Source organism: Marmota marmota, unplaced genomic scaffold (genome assembly GCF_001458135.2).
Source record: "Marmota marmota marmota unplaced genomic scaffold, marMar, whole genome shotgun sequence".
In the NCBI taxonomy this organism is placed as follows: Eukaryota; Metazoa; Chordata; class Mammalia; order Rodentia; family Sciuridae; genus Marmota; species Marmota marmota.
This window is the reverse complement of record NW_026000249.1, coordinates 8,208,113-8,225,003: the sequence shown is the minus strand read 5'-3', so window position 1 is coordinate 8,225,003 and position 16,891 is coordinate 8,208,113. Positions and strand designations below refer to the sequence as shown.

Genomic DNA, 16,891 nt, shown 5'->3' with positions numbered 1-16,891 from the left:
CCCCCACCCCAGCACAAATTACAAGGCCGTCTCTTTTAAATCGTTCAGATTTGGCATTCGTGAGCGATTTGTTCTGTTATATGGGTGCCCGTTTGGCCCACTCTTGGCACCCAGCTGTTCAGAATAGGAAGGCCCCTCTGTGGCACTCCTGGTCACAGAGGACACGTGCCAACCAGGATCCATCTGACCTGGCAGCTGGAGGGCTGGCCTGCCCTTTGGTGTGGGCTCCTGCCGGATGTTGGTGCTCCCACCAGAGGCCTGGCTCAGGGGGTGAATCCGAATTTCTGAGAAGGAATTTTTGGTTTGTTGAGCTGCTAAGGGCTGGAAGCGGGGATCTGAGGAAGCCGGATGATTTGAGGCTGAAGAGAGATGTAACAGCTTGCGCAGTGATTTTAACGGCTGGCTCTGAAAGAAAGGATGGGAACGTATATAGTATTAAATTCTGAGTAGACCAAGGCGCTGGGAGAAAATGGAGCTCAGAGCGGACAAGACTAAAAGAAGCCAGGGAGGGCAAGCTGGAAGGGCTAGCCCAGCTCTAGCTGCCTTCTGAGTTTCTTCAAAGAAGACTATAGTCACTGTCCTTTCATGTGAAAATCTAGAAGACAACTAGGGTGCTGCTCAGAGGCCCAGGCTCCTTCAATCTGGCTGCATCCTGTCTTACTATGGAGTTTCATGCTTCAACCATAAGAAGAAGAAATATAAGAAGGGATGTTTTTCTCCTTTTTGAGAAGACTTCCCAAAAGTTCCACATAATGCTTCCACCTAATATTTCACTGGCTAGAACTCAGGCACACAACCTTATCTAGCTGCAAGAGAAGCTGGAAGAATGCAATGCTTTAGTTCGGCAGCAATGCACTGAGCTAAAACATTGTATAGCCCTTTTTGTTCTCATCTATCTGATTTCCCCTTTTCTTTGATATTGTAAAGTCTAAATGTGCCCTGCTATAGTTACTTTTATGTGAATGTATGGTGGGGGGGTGGGGGTGTAAGATCTGGGCATAAACAATGCAAAGCACAAAAGCAAAACCCCTACAGAACCTAATTTTTCATTCACAGAAGGCCGTCAACTCCTAACATGGACTCACAGCAGCTCTACCTGACTGTCCATGGCTGAAGGCCCATAAGGGGCTGCACTGTGGAGGAAGAGTGGCATCAAGGCAGAAGGCAGGGTCCTGGACATGTTCTGCCTCAGGCTAGCCAAATACTCTCAGGTAACTCCAGAGCCTCAGGCTCCTCAATGGTCAAAGGCAGCTGACTCCCCTATTCTCCACCTCTATCATGGGGCATGTGAAGGCCACTATCAGAAGAGGCATGGAAAGCCCTTAGACATGCACAGCCAATCACTATTGCTGGACTCTTATCACTCAGACTACAATCCTAGCCTTGGGGCAGCTCTGCCTGCTAATATCTTTACCTTTACTCTGAGTGTCACAGTACAAGCGACATACATTTAGGACTAGCCAAGTTTGAATAGGATGTTGAAAATCTCCAGGAACACCACAGGGTTTGAAGGAACACGATGTTGAAAGCCAAGTTACGGGCTGGGGTTGTAGCTCAGTAGCAGAGCACTTGCCTAGCACGTGTGAGGCACTGGGTTTGATTCTCAGAACTGCATAAAAATAAATAAATAAAATAGCCAGGCATGGTGGTGCAGGCCTGTAATCCCAGCAGCTCAGGAGGCTGAGGCAGGGAGAATCAAAGTTCAAGTTCAAAGCCAGCCTCAACTTAATGAGGTCCTTAGCAACTTAGTGAGACCCTGTCTCAAAATAAAAAATAAAAAGGGCTGGGGATGGAGCTCAGTGGTAAAGCACCCCTGGGTTAAATCCCAGTACCAGAATAAAAAATAAATAAACACATAAATAAAATAAAGCTATTATGTACATCTGCAACTAAAAAATGTTAAAAGAAAGAAAGCCAAGGTAAAAGGCTTGAGAATCAACTCAAGGAGGAACTAACTGCTCCAGGGGAAGTATCCTCCAACACTATTCCAAGATCTTTCTAAGAAAGCCATGGGTCCCCACAGGAGGTGGCATAGTACCTTGCGCACTGTAAGTGCTCAAAGGTGTTTTTGTTTTTTCATTTTTTATTAAATTATTATGGTAACACAATGAGACTCCTGGGGATTTTTTATAGCCCTAATCACATGTAACTATTGAGCAATTACAATAATCCAGAATCAGCTGGAGATGAAAAGTTACTTGAAAAAAGCTTCTTGGCAAAGGAAACAGTTTCACCATGGAGTTTCTAAGCATTGGGCCCTCACTTGGAGCCTGTGTTCCAATATACTTGAATATCTGGTTCTCTATTCCCCCACTGCCCCCAGCCCATATGACATCAGAAGCAGAAAATATAAATGGTTGGATAAAGAGGATAGCCATTTGGGGAACTCCTATCCCCAGCTCTAAGTAACAGCTTACAGTTAAAGAGAAGAAATAGAAAACCTGTAATGAGTAAAGGCCCCACCTCCAAATCACAGAAACCTGTGATTTGATTAAAGAAATCAACAAATTATGTAACTATGCTTATTGTGGGATACTGAAAAGTTACAATATTGAAACTTCTCTAATTGACAAGCTGTTTAAAGGAGATAAACCTCCACTACTTAAAAAATTTACTGACTCAATTTCTGCTTATTGCCCCACTACAGTAGATAAATGTGCCTATATAATACTGTCCAATTTGTAGTTCCTAATGCAATTGTTTGCCTGGTTTTTTTTCATCTGAGATAGCACAGGTTTCAGGAAATGAAATGTTCTTTCATGAAAGATAATCATATCTGTATCTGTATCTGAACCAATTTGGGGGCTGGGGTCATAGTTCAGCAGTACAGCTCTTGCCTAGCATGTGTGAGGCACTGGGTTCAATTCTCAGCACTGCATACTAATAAAATAAAGGTTCATTGACAACTAAAAAAAATATTAAAAAAAAGACCCAATTTGTATTCTACTACTTTTAAGGAAATTTTAATCTTCCCACCATCTCCATTCATTCTCTCAACATTTTATAGCTGACCTCACTTTTCACCACAATCTTTATGAATCTCTCTCCTGGGCTGTAGAGTATTTGGAGGATAGGACTGTATCTTTTTCATTCCCTTAACCTCTCTGTCCCCTCCCCAGCTAGGTGAAGGCTTAGAGACTCACTTTTCCCCCATGAGGACGTGAGTCATTGAAGTATGATTCATCCAGACTCCCAAGATATACCTGGCTATTAGTGAGGGTCTATTTGAAGGAGGCCCTCAGTGTTGCCGTAACACCGAGAAACTAACTTTTCTCTCCCCTGCCTTCCTCCCTAGGACTTGCTGCAGAGTCAGAGAGTCTAGGAGTAGCGTAGGTTCCACTCACTTGGATCTGTAGATCTGAGAACTTCTCAGGACGCCACTCCTTTGGTCTGCTGCTTGAAGTGCTGGCAGAGTGAATGGCTTTCTGTAATGTCAGAAGGTCGGGGCCGTCAGAATTGGGCACCTAGAGTGAAAGGTGGACAAGGTTTCAACAAGCACACCAATAAATCTATTTAAGATATACAGCCACACCCAAGAGGAGAACAAAACCAGAAAGCAAATTGAACCAAACCAAAACTCAAAGGGGGGGGAGAAAGAAAGAAACCAAAACTCTCCCAATATTCATAATGCAAGTGATGCTAGTTAAATTCTGCTGCCCTCTTAATAATTTTCCCTGCATTAGGAAAAATTGGCAGATGTCATGCAGCTTTGTTGAAACCTCAACCCTTAAAGCATTCCCATGCTGTTAGTTTTAGTCGCTGTAAGAGAGAGCAGTTAAATTGGGCTGTACCAGGAATTGATGTCGTATCCTCATTCCATATTGCAGTTAGGTTATGAACCAGTTCAATAAAACAACAAAAAAAATTTCCCTGCTGGGAAAATGATCCAAACACTACAGTTGGTGGTGCCAAAGAAGTCTAGTAGGTCTTCAAGGATAGTGAAGTGGGAAAGTACAGTTTGAATCATAGTCCCAACGTTACCCAGTAAATTTGGATCTAGTATTATATACTGGAAAAATGCTGGAAATTTGTACCACAAATTCCAAGTGAATGCAATTAGTCTATTCACCAGTTTTGGTGAACAAAGGAGAGTTATGACACATGCCGAGCAAAATTGTGGCTTTAAATTAAGTGACCAGCAAAAGCTAGAGCCAGGCAAGGAAAGAACAAGTCACCAACTAGTAGAAGCTATTTTTTTCATGGAGCCTGCTAGCTCACTTAATTTGGTCAACTCAAACTTAGTTTCAAAGAAACAAACTGCCAACCAAATGTTAACAAACTTTGTGAGCCAAATGCAAAGACATTTGTTAAGTGTAAATGTTAATCAAATTCTTTACAGGAAATAAGGGACTTCATAAATGTTGTCTGCCAATAACTGGCTAATCAGACAACCCAAACTAGCCTTTCACTGGTTTGTTTAATAGATGTCATGTGTCAACATCCTTAACTGATTCCAAAAAATCCAGAATGACAAAGATTTTATATCCCGGTGAATTTATGGAACTGGCTCAGGTACTTAACTAGCACAAAGAGAATATGACCCCACGAAAATAAGACATGCTTTTGTCATCAGTAAAACAAGTTTACTGGAGCAGTTTTCAGGGCTACCATACATAAAAATGGGTACCATGGGTGGAGTGACTACAGGAAGCTTTTTCAAAGAAGAACTATGCTTTAAATGATTCTTTGAATTAAAAAGAGGAAAGAGGGATTTCTTGATGCTTGGATTCTCCCCGTTGGTGGAATCTGTCTGCAATATAAGATACAAATAAACTAATTGCAAAAAAAAAGGTGCTTTTATTGAAACTAATAACCCTTGGCAGCCTTCAATTTGTTAAATATTAACAGTCACTGAAAGAATCTCTGTGCTGAGCATCTAGAATGATTCTGTTTCATTTTTCACATGGGTATGAAGAGGTCAATAAGGTAAGTTCAAGGCAAGCATGAACTTCTTCTAAGCCTATAATATGTGGTCATGATCAATACCTATGGTAGGAATGCCTGGAAACCTATACACATCTGTTCAGATTAAGCTTATGAAACATTTAAGAATTTATTTATTATCAAAATAAAATTATTATAAAGAATTGTTTAATGAGCTACTGATGAACTTCAATCTTTTCCTAATTGCTAGAGAGAAATTTAGCAACTAAAAAATAACAATATAATTTGCCTATTAATGGGAAAAGAGATACTGTAAATCCTTTATAAATTTGGTCAACTCTTGAGCCAGAATACATCACTTGGAAGAGGACTACCACTGTTCTGGGATGCTAACACTGACCAAGCAGCCTTCTTGTACACTGTTAGAAATATTTACCCAGTGGAAAATATTTGGCACAATTTAGAAAATTGGCTTTTCAAGTGAAGAAACAGAAAGTTCAATCTTTAAATTGAAGCATCATTGCAAGTTGAGATACTAAGTAGAATACAATTACCAAGTTGGCAAAGTCACCATATGCTCTGAGGGCTTATGTAACTCTCTGGATATGTAACTGAAGCCAGATTTCCCAAGGCAGCTTCCAGATTTGCTTGAGTCAAAGCATGCACCTTTACAATACAGAATTAATTTTTGGCACCCCTTTTCTCTCTTTTGGATATCTCAATTGTCGGAGAACTAGAAAGTAATAAAGGTATTCACAGACCATCTTTTATGGGTTTATGTATGAGGACATTCGGGAAAAATACCCCATGCTCTAATTTCCTAATCTAATGACAAGAACCCAGGGCACAGTTTAAGACCCATTGCTAAAGAGGTCAGAAGAGAGCTCCCTCCTCCCCCCAGGGCCTTTCACAGCAATGGGCCCAGCAGGACTAAGCCTGGCACTGGGATTCACAAGTACCTGGTTTTCGTTGTCCCAACTGACTATGTGTTGGGCAGGTCACAACCTGCCTGGGCTCAGTTCCTGTGCTAATGAAACAAAAGGGTTCAGCTAGATTTAAGATCCACCAACTTTTAAAATTTCACACCTCTCTATGTGCACTGGACATCAGAATTTCTTTGAAGCCTATGCAAAAGTTATAATGCCTAAATATTTCAAAGTTTGTTTTAGTTTCCTTTTGTTCAATTCTAGAAAGTGAAAACAAATGAACTTTAAGTACATTTGCTCATTCAAAAAAGGCCTTAAATAGTTTTTCTTTAGTTAAAAAAATACGGTGGTATTTTAAAAACTTTTGCTTTGGAAGGTGTAAGGCATGATGGCATGAGGAAAGATATTTTGCAGTTAATTTAAATATCTAATAAAAAGTAAGTCAAAGAGATGTTAGAAAATATTAATTTTCCTATTTACCCTATACTATTTAAATATCTAAGTAACTGTATCCTGAATAATAAAGTCAGTCAATATGTATATACTCTACTTGGCCTCACTGAGTCAGGGGCTTTAGGTTTAATGTCAGTCTAAGGCAGACGGACATTAAAACCTAACTCTAAATACAAAAACAGTTTCAATTCCTTGATTCTTACTATTTTCTGTCATTTAATCACTTAAAATGGCTGCAGATCTGTGGTTAAGAACAAAAACCTTAAAATAAAACTCATAGTGGTCAGGAAGAGGTAGCTAAGTTTCAATGATCATGATGAATATGTTCTGTAGACAATGGTAAATGTTGTATTCATTTTTTTAGCACTTTAAATATTTTAAGCATCCCTAGGCTAACATAGGTCTATTTGTTCATCTACTCTCAGCAACAAATGTAAGTAATATCTGATTGAGTGGCATTTTTTTCTTTTTCTTTTTCTAAATAGTACTGGGGAATATAACGAGGGGCACTATACTACTGAGTTACATCCCCAGTCCTTTTTATTTTTCTTTGTGGTGCTGAGGTTTGAAACCAGGCCCTTGGGCATGCAAGGCAAGCACTCTACCAACTGAACTATATCCCCAGCCATCCCCAGCCCTTTTTATATTCTTATTTTGAGACAAGGTCTCACTAAGTTGTCAAGGCTGGCCTGGAACTTATGATCCCTTTATCTTAGCCTCCTGAAGTCACTGTGATTACTGTGCCCAACTATGGCATTTTGATTTGACTTTTCATTTTAGGTGAGCTTCAGTTAGAGATAAGGGTAGGTTTAATTTTTTTTTTTAAACTGAAATGAACATTTCAGGAATATTATGCAGGCATTAAATTGAAGATAATAAAGTTTTGTGAAGTAGCATACAATATTGTGTGTATATAGACACAGATAAATATATTGTAAAAAGGCAGAATATAAAATTATACTATAATTATTACTATTATTTAAAACAAACTTAATCTGGGCATGGTGGTGCAAGCCTATAATCCCAACAGCTCGGGAGGATGAGGCAGGAAGATTGCAAGTTCAAAGCTAACCTCAAATGTGAGGTGCTAAGCAACTCAGCAAGATCCTGTCTCTAAATAAAATACAAAATAGGGCTGGGGATGTGGCTCAGTGGTCAAATGCCAGCCCCTGAGTTCAATCCCTATAGCTCCCCCCAAAAAACCACCCCCAAAACACCCCCACCCCCTTTTCTTCCACAAACATTTTACACATTTTTCTCTAATGAGGTCATATTTATTCTATCATGAAATACATAAATTTTATAAGCAAGCAAGTGAAAGAATGGTCTAGAAAGCTAATCTAAGAAAGGTCCTTGTTAACATTTCTAGAACATTTATGAAACAAAAATCCTGATTCTAGGTTATATACTCGCTACTATCACCTATCTCATCTTTACTTACCATTGAGTCACAATTCTAGAATTTTCATAATGAAAAGGGCCTCAAAAACACTGAGTCTAATCTATTAATCTTACAGATGAAATCAATGAACAGGCCATTTGGATTAGGCAATTTTCTTCTTCAAATAAATGAGAGCATATCATGCATGAAGTACAGCTGGAATCAAAATCACTTAAAATGGCTAACTCAACCTCATCTAATTTTGAAGGTTTCATGAAGCTAAGGGGGAAGCAGGCCTCAGATGGGCAAAGAACCACCCGTTGCTGTCCTGGAGGCCTGGCTCCCCCACATTTTCTCAAGTCTCTAGCCAATAGAATTCTCACTTGGGTGGCTCAGTGAAGTGATGTACTTAGTACCAGCCTTTTGTTCAGGCTGAGAGCTCCCAGGAGCTAAAGTGCAGCCCAACTCACAGTGATACTACAGGGGAAACATGTTTACCTACTAAAGCAAGCTCTGAAACATCTGATGTGATCATCTCTTTGTGACTATACAGCACAGAAACATACTTGTCAACATGGGAATTCTACAATCAGCCAGGAGGATAAGGAATGATGGTTATTTATGAATTTCAAGATTTAAATGTAAATCAAAACTGTTTTCTAAGTTTTCACATATCTTTATGCCCCCAGAGAGAAACAAATTTTTCATCTCCATAGTTTTTACAGGAATATAAATCTATACGGATAAGAAGTTTATTGAGAGAGGCTTAAAGTGTTCTCTTTCATCCAAATTAAATTTCTTCTATTCTTAAAGATCTGCTGAATCTAGAAAAGACTTTGTGAGAGGACAGTTGTATAGAATTTCAAAAAGAGACATCTACAGTGTATGCATGTCAAGTCTCAGCAAAAAATTAACTTTGATTGCCATGTACAGAGTGTAATATATCCACAGATTAATGCAGAAACCCATGCCATTATACATAGAAATTGGCTATCTACTTACTGTTTGAGATTTCTTCTTTTTCTTTTTCATTGACCTGAAAAAGCCTTGCTTCTCCTTTTCCTTGAGTTGATCAGAATGACTAATATTTTCGGGACTTTTCCTAAATGAGAAGACATTTTTATCATATTGATCTTTCAATCAATCTCTTGCCACTGTGTGACCAGCATAATGAAGACTAAAAATGCACGACACCAGGTGCAAACAGCCACGAAGAATCAAGCACACAGGTAAAGGTCCTCAAAAAAAGCACAGGAGGAACTGAATCTAATCAACCATAGTTAATGGGTATTTTTCAGCACAGGCTCACTCACACTAGCAATTTGGGCACTATTACAAATGATCTGTAACTGTGCTGCTGGACCATTTTCATGCTGCTGAAAGCCTTAGAATTAGAGATTCTGAAAAGTGCACAGCTTAGAGGATGCCTTTTCTGTAACCCTCCAAGAAAAGAGCAGAAACATTTTTAATACCTTCATTTTTCTATTTACCTTTTAAAAAACAGTTCAACGAGTTTATTATTAGCAGCTTGCCAAGATAGTGAACATTAAAAAAATCAATGCTGCTACAGAAACATTGCAAATAAAAAAAATGGCCTGACACTGGAAAATTCCTCTCTATTAAACATTTTATCCATTTATTAAAACTAAATAAAAAATACTTAAAAACAGAGATAGGATGAATGCTTTAATACAAAGTGCTCATGGAAAGAAAAAGCTTCTAACTGAAAACACTGACATTAAGCTTAATGCCATGGATAACACCAGGTATTTTAATAAAAATAGAAGATATTTAAAAGATAGGAAATAATGCCGTGGCCTCAAAAAGATGCCTATACTTGTATGTTGAAAGAGGACTTATATTAATTTAACTTATACTCTTTAAAAAGCAACTTGACTAGTGTTACTCTTGAAGAACTCACATTCCATGGACCCTACTTTTAATTTCAATAACTATATGACTGTGCAGAGCCTTTTTCTCAAATGATTGGATTTCTTTTATAAGCTATTCTCTAAAATTGAGAGTAAAAGTGACTGCTTAGTGGCACAGTGACCATTTCTTCTTAAGCATTTAGTCTAAAACTTAATGGGAATGGCCAAGAAGTAAAAACTGGTATGGTAGGTCCAAGTGTTCCAGAAACTTACTGGGACTTGCAATTTTAAACATCACTGAGAGTTCCAAGTTGTGAAATAAAAGTTTTGTTTTTCAACAAATCATGACACTTCAACCCGCAACTACAGCCAGAAAACTTCAGGCATAGCCAGGTGCAGTGGCGCATGCCTGCAATCCTAGCAACTTGGGAGGCTAAGGCAGGAGGATTGCAAGTTTGAGGCCAGCCTCAGCAGCTCAGCATGATCCTGTCTCAAAATAAACAAGGCCGGGGATGTGGTTCAGTGGTAGAGTGCCCCTGGAATCTATCCCTAGGTACCCCCCCCCCCGCCAAAAAAAAAAAAAGTTCAGACATGATGAAATGAGCAAGAATGGGGAAATGGGGTGGTAGAAAGTTAAAGATTCTTTAGATGCAGTGTAGTACTATAAAGGAAAACAATCTCAACATGAATGCAATTTCAGAAGGGGAAGACATTACTCTAAGAATATTAACTCTGGCAGGAGAGGAAAGGAAGGATGAGACACCAGTTCTAGGAAGAGAAGGGTTTTTCCTGGAAAGAGGAGAGTCTGTCCAGGATGAAAAGGAGAATAAGATGAAAGGGAGAGTTGAAGCTGGGAGGGTAATGAAAGAGGAGAAGGAGTGGGGAGGAAACAGCTCAGAGTCTGAAGTTAGGTGTTGCAGAGTTGAGTTGAGGGAAGATGGATCAAAGACCCTCTCTGTAAGGTCTCTTCAAAGGGTGCTGGGTAAACAGTCCAGAAGGGATAGAAGGAATGATGAGGAAAACAGTTTTGAGCTGAAGCTGAGTGGGTGGTGGGGCTCAGATCTAGGCTGTGAAAAATCACAGAGGCCAAAAGAAAAAAGGTAATAAATTACCCCTGAACCAGATGAAAGCTAGGATCGAAACATGCGTATGTTTGCATCACAAAAGACAGACTGAAGACAGTGAGAAAAAACAGATCCAGGTGGAAATTACACAAAACATACATACCTAGATAATTCACAGAGCAACAGAAAAGAGAAAAGCCAGAGAGAGAGAGAGAGAGAGAGAGAGAGAGAGAGAGAGAGAGAGAGAGAGATCTATATGGAGAGAGAGAAAGAGAGAGAGAGAGATACAGAGAGCAGAGGCCCAGAATATAGGCACTTGAAAAGCTATATGGTGTACTAAGGATGGAAAAAGAAGCCTCGAACATGGACAGATGGGAGTGAGTCAAACACGCAAGAGTGTGGCTGGCCATTTTCTTCATCTGTGCTCTGTGGTCCCTGTGATTCTACCCAGTACAGACAGCAGTTTCATGCTAAATAAGGCAAAGAAGAGCAGCATTAATCTCAGGATGGACGCTTTGAGAAAGATCACCCCTCCAGGCACCTGGCACATTATTGGGGGCAGCAGCTCCCAAAAGAACAGTGCATATGTGGGGGGAAGGGGGGGCAAATAGTAAACAGGCGACTTCCTTTACAGTCATGTGACTCCAATGTCATCTAACACAACAGTAATTTCCATAATCAGTCGAGGAGAAAGAGGAAATTCCAAAGGGAGGAATGAAAACCAAAACCTACTTAATCAAAATCAGCCAACATTTACTAAGTACTTTTTATGTGCTAGGCCCTGTGTTAGGTGTCAGAGACATAGAGATAAATCAAAAAGGAGCCTGACCTCATTAAAGCTGCTCCCAGACTCACAGGGAAAGAGGATGGGATGGAGATGAGGCAGCAGGGTCAGCCATAGAGGCTTTAGTAATCCTTCAGGAAGCAGCATGGAAGGCGAGTTGAAGAGGTGAGAGGCATTACTCTGTGATTCTTTCCCTGCCTCCTCCCCTCCCCTGGCAGTGTGACTAGGGTGGTCAGCTAATGTGTGAGAGGAGAGAGCTATAGTGAACGATTCCATAGGAGTAAAAGCTAGGTGACAAGCTATAATGGATACAATATATCTATAACTTTATATGAAAAAAGAGAGTCTGGGATTATGTAAGTAAGTTACAGCAATTCTTCACTTAAATAGTGGGATTTCAAATTAATTTACTATTTCAAGTGTCATTTAACCCAATTTTGATGGCAGTCTTTCTAAACATTTATACAATTTGTCTTTTTAAAATTTTTTTTATAGTTGTAGATGGACAGCATGCCTTCATTTTATTTATTGTTGTATGTGGTGCTGAGGATGGAACCCAGTGCCTCACCCATGCTAGGCAAGTGCTCTGCCACTGAGCTACAGCCCCAGCCCCAATTTGTCTTTTTAAACAGAGTAAATATTATCTATTTTATAACATACACTCTAAGTGGATATCTATGATGTGCATAATTTTCTCACTGGGGACCTAAGACAGAAACACCTGCTTTTTTCTACACCTACTGTTCGTGATGCTGTTTCTTCTGCACATTGCATTGTTACCTGGGACTGTTTCTTGCCCTGACAACCTCAGCGCCAACTGCTAGAATTAGGCATAATAGACAAACAGGCTCCAAGCAAGGGTGGAGGTGTCATCCTATTAGTAAAGATGATGAACCTGGCTGCATGGACTCTCTTTTTCTTGTTCTGAGCCAGGATATCTCAGAACACTGGTACCTGTGCTCTAGGGTTAATGCACAGTAAATCTCTACACCCCAGGGAGCACAAAACAGCAACAAAGAGGCAGAATGCATGAAAGTTTATTGGCAAAGTTAGGTGGAGGGGAAACAACAAGTCAGAGTGAAGCTATATGATACTAAGCATAATAACTGCAGCCACTAACATTAATGAGCCCGTAAGGTGACAGACACTGTTCTGGGTAATTTTTATGAGTTACCTCATTTAATTATCACATGAACTCTATGAGGGAATTGCTATTTTTTTTTTTTTTTAACCCTGCAGTGCTGGGAAATCGAACCCAGGGCCTTGTGCATGCTGAGCACTATGTTTTTCCACTGAACTATATCCTTGGCCTGGGAAGTGCCTCTGCTTAGCCCTATTTTACAGATAAGGAAACTGACGGGCATATAAAGTTACAGGGTTAAAAGTTGACATCAGGGCTGGAGTCGTGGCTCAGTGGTAGAGTGCTTGCCTACCACATGTGAGGTCCTGGGTTTGATCCTCAGTGCCACATAAAGATAAATCAATAAAATAAAGGTATTATATCCACCTACAACTACAAATAAATAAATAAATAAGTTGACATCAATCACGATATCTTACTTCCAGTCTAACTTTTAGTCATTAATGTTAGGACTCAGTACTACATATGATACAAAAAGAAAAAGGATAAGAAACTTTGCCACAACATTTGAACCTTTTTAGGGTAGCATATGAAGAGCTGTTCTTACTTCTGACTTTTTACCATGAATGAAAGGCAGGTGGTACAAAGATGAAAACTACAAGCTTTGGAGTCAGAACCCATTTAGGTCTAAATTTGGGCTCCCTCAACCATGTGACTGACTATCCAGCATCAGGAAAGTTCCTTGACTTCCAAGCTTCAGTTTCTATAAAATGGGGGTAATCCCTACTCCAAAGGGCAGTTGTGAGAATGGACTGAGACAATGTACAAGTGCAAAGCAAAGTATGGGGCTCAATGTCAATAAAGGGAAGCGACAAATATTATCATTCATATCACAAAGAATACAATGGAAAATTATCAGGTATTTAATGATGTATGAGTTTTTTCTTTTAAATGATATTTAATATAGATGTTTAACTTAAAAAAAAAAAGACAAATAATGACAAATTATGTCTTCCCTGTCTAAAAATCTTTCGAGAGAGAAAGGCCAAGCAGGAGAAATAATGCTAACGTTTATCCAGAATTTCTTTGCATTCTTGAATCTATAATTTGAAAAAAGAAGATAAAACTAAATCAAAACACTCACCATGGATCAAATGCTGGTTGTCTTTTTGAGTGATTGGTTCCAGAACTGCTTTCAGATGGTAGGGAAGAAACTCTGGTTGACACGTTATTTTCATGGAAAGAATTGTCTGGTCGTGGAGAAGGCACTGAATAAAGAAAAACTCAGTTACTGATGTACAGATGTACTCTTGGTCAAAGCAGTTGTCATGTCATTTTATTGCATTTTCTTGAACATAAAACTAACTAACTAAAGAAATAGATGAGGAAAAATCCTCATCTCCCTTTTGCAAAACTTTCATGTCTTCTGAGGTTGGAGGCTTTCCAGGGAACATTCTCCCTACTTCACTGCTTGCAGCAAGGGTCAGTTAACATAGGGCAACATGTACTTCACAACAGAAACCTAATCTTTCAACTGATATAGGATATTTAAAAGCCCCCACCCCACTGATCTAAGTTCAGGCTTTCTTATCATAGACCCAACCTACTTCTTAGTCAGAAATAATTTTAACATTTGTGCTGAAAAATATAAACTCCAGTTTAAGCCCAAACATTTGGAAGGCAGTGTCACTCATATTTTTTAAGCGAAATTACAAAGAAATTTTGTTAGTGCACAAAAATAGTATGTTTCTCTATATTCTCATTTCAAGAATGAACAGAAAAATAAACTACAATATAGGTAAGTAGATACTTTTCTACTTTTAGGGAGGGGACAGTTACTAATTTTTTTCCATGAATTTCTAAGCTTGGTCATAAATCAAAATATACTGTAAATTTCTTTGTAAAAGTAATATACAGAATGTATATCAAGGTAAGTGATACATTTTACTTGACTCTTTTAATATATATTTTTTTATGTTGGACACAATATCTTTATTTTATTTATTCATTTTGATGTGGTGCTGAGGATTGAACCCAGGGCCTCACACATGCTAGGCGAACACTCTAATGCTGAGCCACAACCCCAGCCCTTCACTTGACTCTGGACCAGTAGGAATGAAAACAAGAAGTATTCTTATGTATGATACAAGTATTTTTTTTTAAGAGAGAGAGAGAGAGAGAGAATTTTTAATATTTATTTTTTAGTTTTCGGTGGACACAACATCTTTGTTTGTATGTGGTGCTGAGGATCGAACCCGGGCCGCATGCATGCCAGGCGAGCGCGCTACCGCTTGAGCCACATCCCCAGCACCAAGTATTCTTGTGTATGTTTTTATTTTGGAAATAAAAACAACACTGATGGTAGAATGCTTGCTTCGCATGTACAAGGCCATGAGTTCAATTCCCAGCAACAAATAAAAGAAGGCTGTGGTGACTCTTGAAGGATTTGCAAGGCAGAGCCTCCTACCTGTGGGCTTATTGTCCTTTCTCCACCAGGGTGCTAGTTCCCAAGGGTTTTAGTTACCACTCCAAAGGGTTTGTCTTTCTCTATCAATGTCCCCTAAATTCATATAATCCCAGAGGCACATTTCAGTCAACTGTTAAACATCATATTTTTAAGGCTGTGCAAGTAGAAAATACACTTGAAATTTTCCTTTAATTCAAACAATAAATATTTATGAAACTGTGCCCTGTCAGTGTGCTAATCAAAAGAAGAACAGATGAAGAGAAATCAGTTTTTTTTTTTTTTTCCCCAGTACTAGGGGTTGAATCCAGGCCTTCCATAATCTGGGTGAGTGCTCTTTAAATGAGCTACACCCCCAGTCCAAGAACTCAGCATCTCTGAGAGGCTTACAACCTTCTGAGAGAAATGCAGACAGAGAATGAGCACAATGTGGTCTGCATTGTATAAGAGGCATGGTACTGTGAGTAGGACAGAGGAGGAAATACTTCATCTAGGGTGGGTAGGGAAGATCTCACACGAAGAGGACTGTAAAGAAAAAGACAGGAACAAGCTCTTCAAACGAGGGAAGATTAATGTGTTTCAAGCCATTAAAGGGCATGGCCTGTGCGAATCCCACAGGCTGGGTACCAGTCAGACTTGGCAGCGAGACCACAGACAGTCTGGAATGCCATCTTAGACAATTCAGATTTTGTCCTGATGCCAATGGGAAGCCATCAAGGGCCTTTCAACAGGTGAGAATTAGGGTTTTGGGGGTGGGGTAATGGATTACATTTACTGGCAATCTCTCCTGAGAATGTGAGCTCCATTAGGGTGGAGATCTTTAGCTATCTTGCCCATTGACATATTTGTTCTAAGCTAGACTAGTACCAGGTACACAGGTGACATTCATAAGTATTTTATGACTAAATGGAATGAATGAGTGGTATGGTCAGAATGCAACTTCAGAAGGATTATTTCAGGGACTATTTTGATGAGTACCTTGGAGACGGGGAGGTTAGGAAGCTCAAGCCCAAGGCAGAAGGTAGGAGGGCCTGAACGAAGACAAAGGCAGAGAACTGCTAGAGGTGACAGTGTAGGCAAGAACATTGCAGGTCTGAAGTCAGTCAGGGTGTAGAAAATGTAGTGCAGGGCTTGGGCTAGAGATGCACGCATCAGAGAAAAGAGGAGGACTCTGCTTAATGCTGGGGGTGGCTTACCTCTATAAAAGCTGCCAACTCTTCTGGGGACAGGATCATTGTACAGATGTCTGTTTTCTTTGGGGGCTGTGCCATCGTCAGAATGTGGGTCATGATACGCTCCACCCTAAGGCAGGAAACAAGTTTATAGAAGTTAAACCACAGACTGATGACCGTGTCACCTATGAGGTCAGACCAGAGCCCAATCAATCTATAATTTTGTCCAGGATCTTTTTAAAAGAAAACCCAAGACAATGCCATGAGGAAAATGGCTTCCTTTAGAAGGCAGTCTAACTTATTTGTGGGAGGTTGGGTATGAATAAAGTTTACCAGCTAGGCTGTAATGACGCCGAGTGAACAATCTGTACAGACCATCCTATAGTAAAACATAGCAACTCGGAAGAATTCAGACCTCAGACTTTTGACGAGTGTGGAATGAAGAGGTGCCTTCTCTGGAGGACTCTTTGACAGAAGGTCTCGCCACAGTCATCTCTGGAGGGAGCTGTTCTCCAGGCTGAAAGTCAAATTCAAAAAGATTTATACGAGCATCCTATTCCTACAGATGAAAATCAACATGGTCTTTATTTAGTAAACTGGGGACTAAATCCAGGGGTGCCCTACCCCTAAGCTACATCCTTAGCCCTTTATATTTTGAGAAAGGGTCTTGCTAAATTGCCTAGGTTGGCCTCGAACTTGTAATCCTCCTGCCTCAGCCTCCCAAGTAGATGGGATTACAAGTGTGCGACACTACACCTAGCCTAGTATAACTAGTACCTTAACCGGCTAAAATTAAAAAAATGTTGGCTAA

General features: G+C 39.7%; 1 protein-coding gene across 3 annotated transcripts in view; it reads right to left on the bottom strand.

Moving 5' to 3' along the window:
- Positions 1–7: 7 nt before the first annotated feature.
- Positions 8–16,891, bottom strand: part of Cdkl5 (cyclin dependent kinase like 5) — a 172,011-nt gene continuing 155,127 nt past the window's right edge. For 2 of the 3 annotated variants that reach the window (XM_048796481.1, XM_048796482.1), the window contains 7 exons: positions 16,496–16,597; positions 16,105–16,210; positions 13,589–13,712; positions 8,647–8,746; positions 4,628–4,750; positions 3,345–3,464; positions 8–405 (listed from right to left, as the gene is read on the bottom strand). In XM_048796481.1, the coding sequence (XP_048652438.1) occupies positions 19–405; positions 3,345–3,464; positions 4,628–4,750; positions 8,647–8,746; positions 13,589–13,712; positions 16,105–16,210; positions 16,496–16,597 (1,062 nt within the window). In that variant the 3' untranslated portion in view covers positions 8–18. The remainder of the gene's footprint in view (positions 406–3,344; positions 3,465–4,627; positions 4,751–8,646; positions 8,747–13,588; positions 13,713–16,104; positions 16,211–16,495; positions 16,598–16,891) is intronic. The other variant, XM_015488064.2, reaches the window with a different exon arrangement.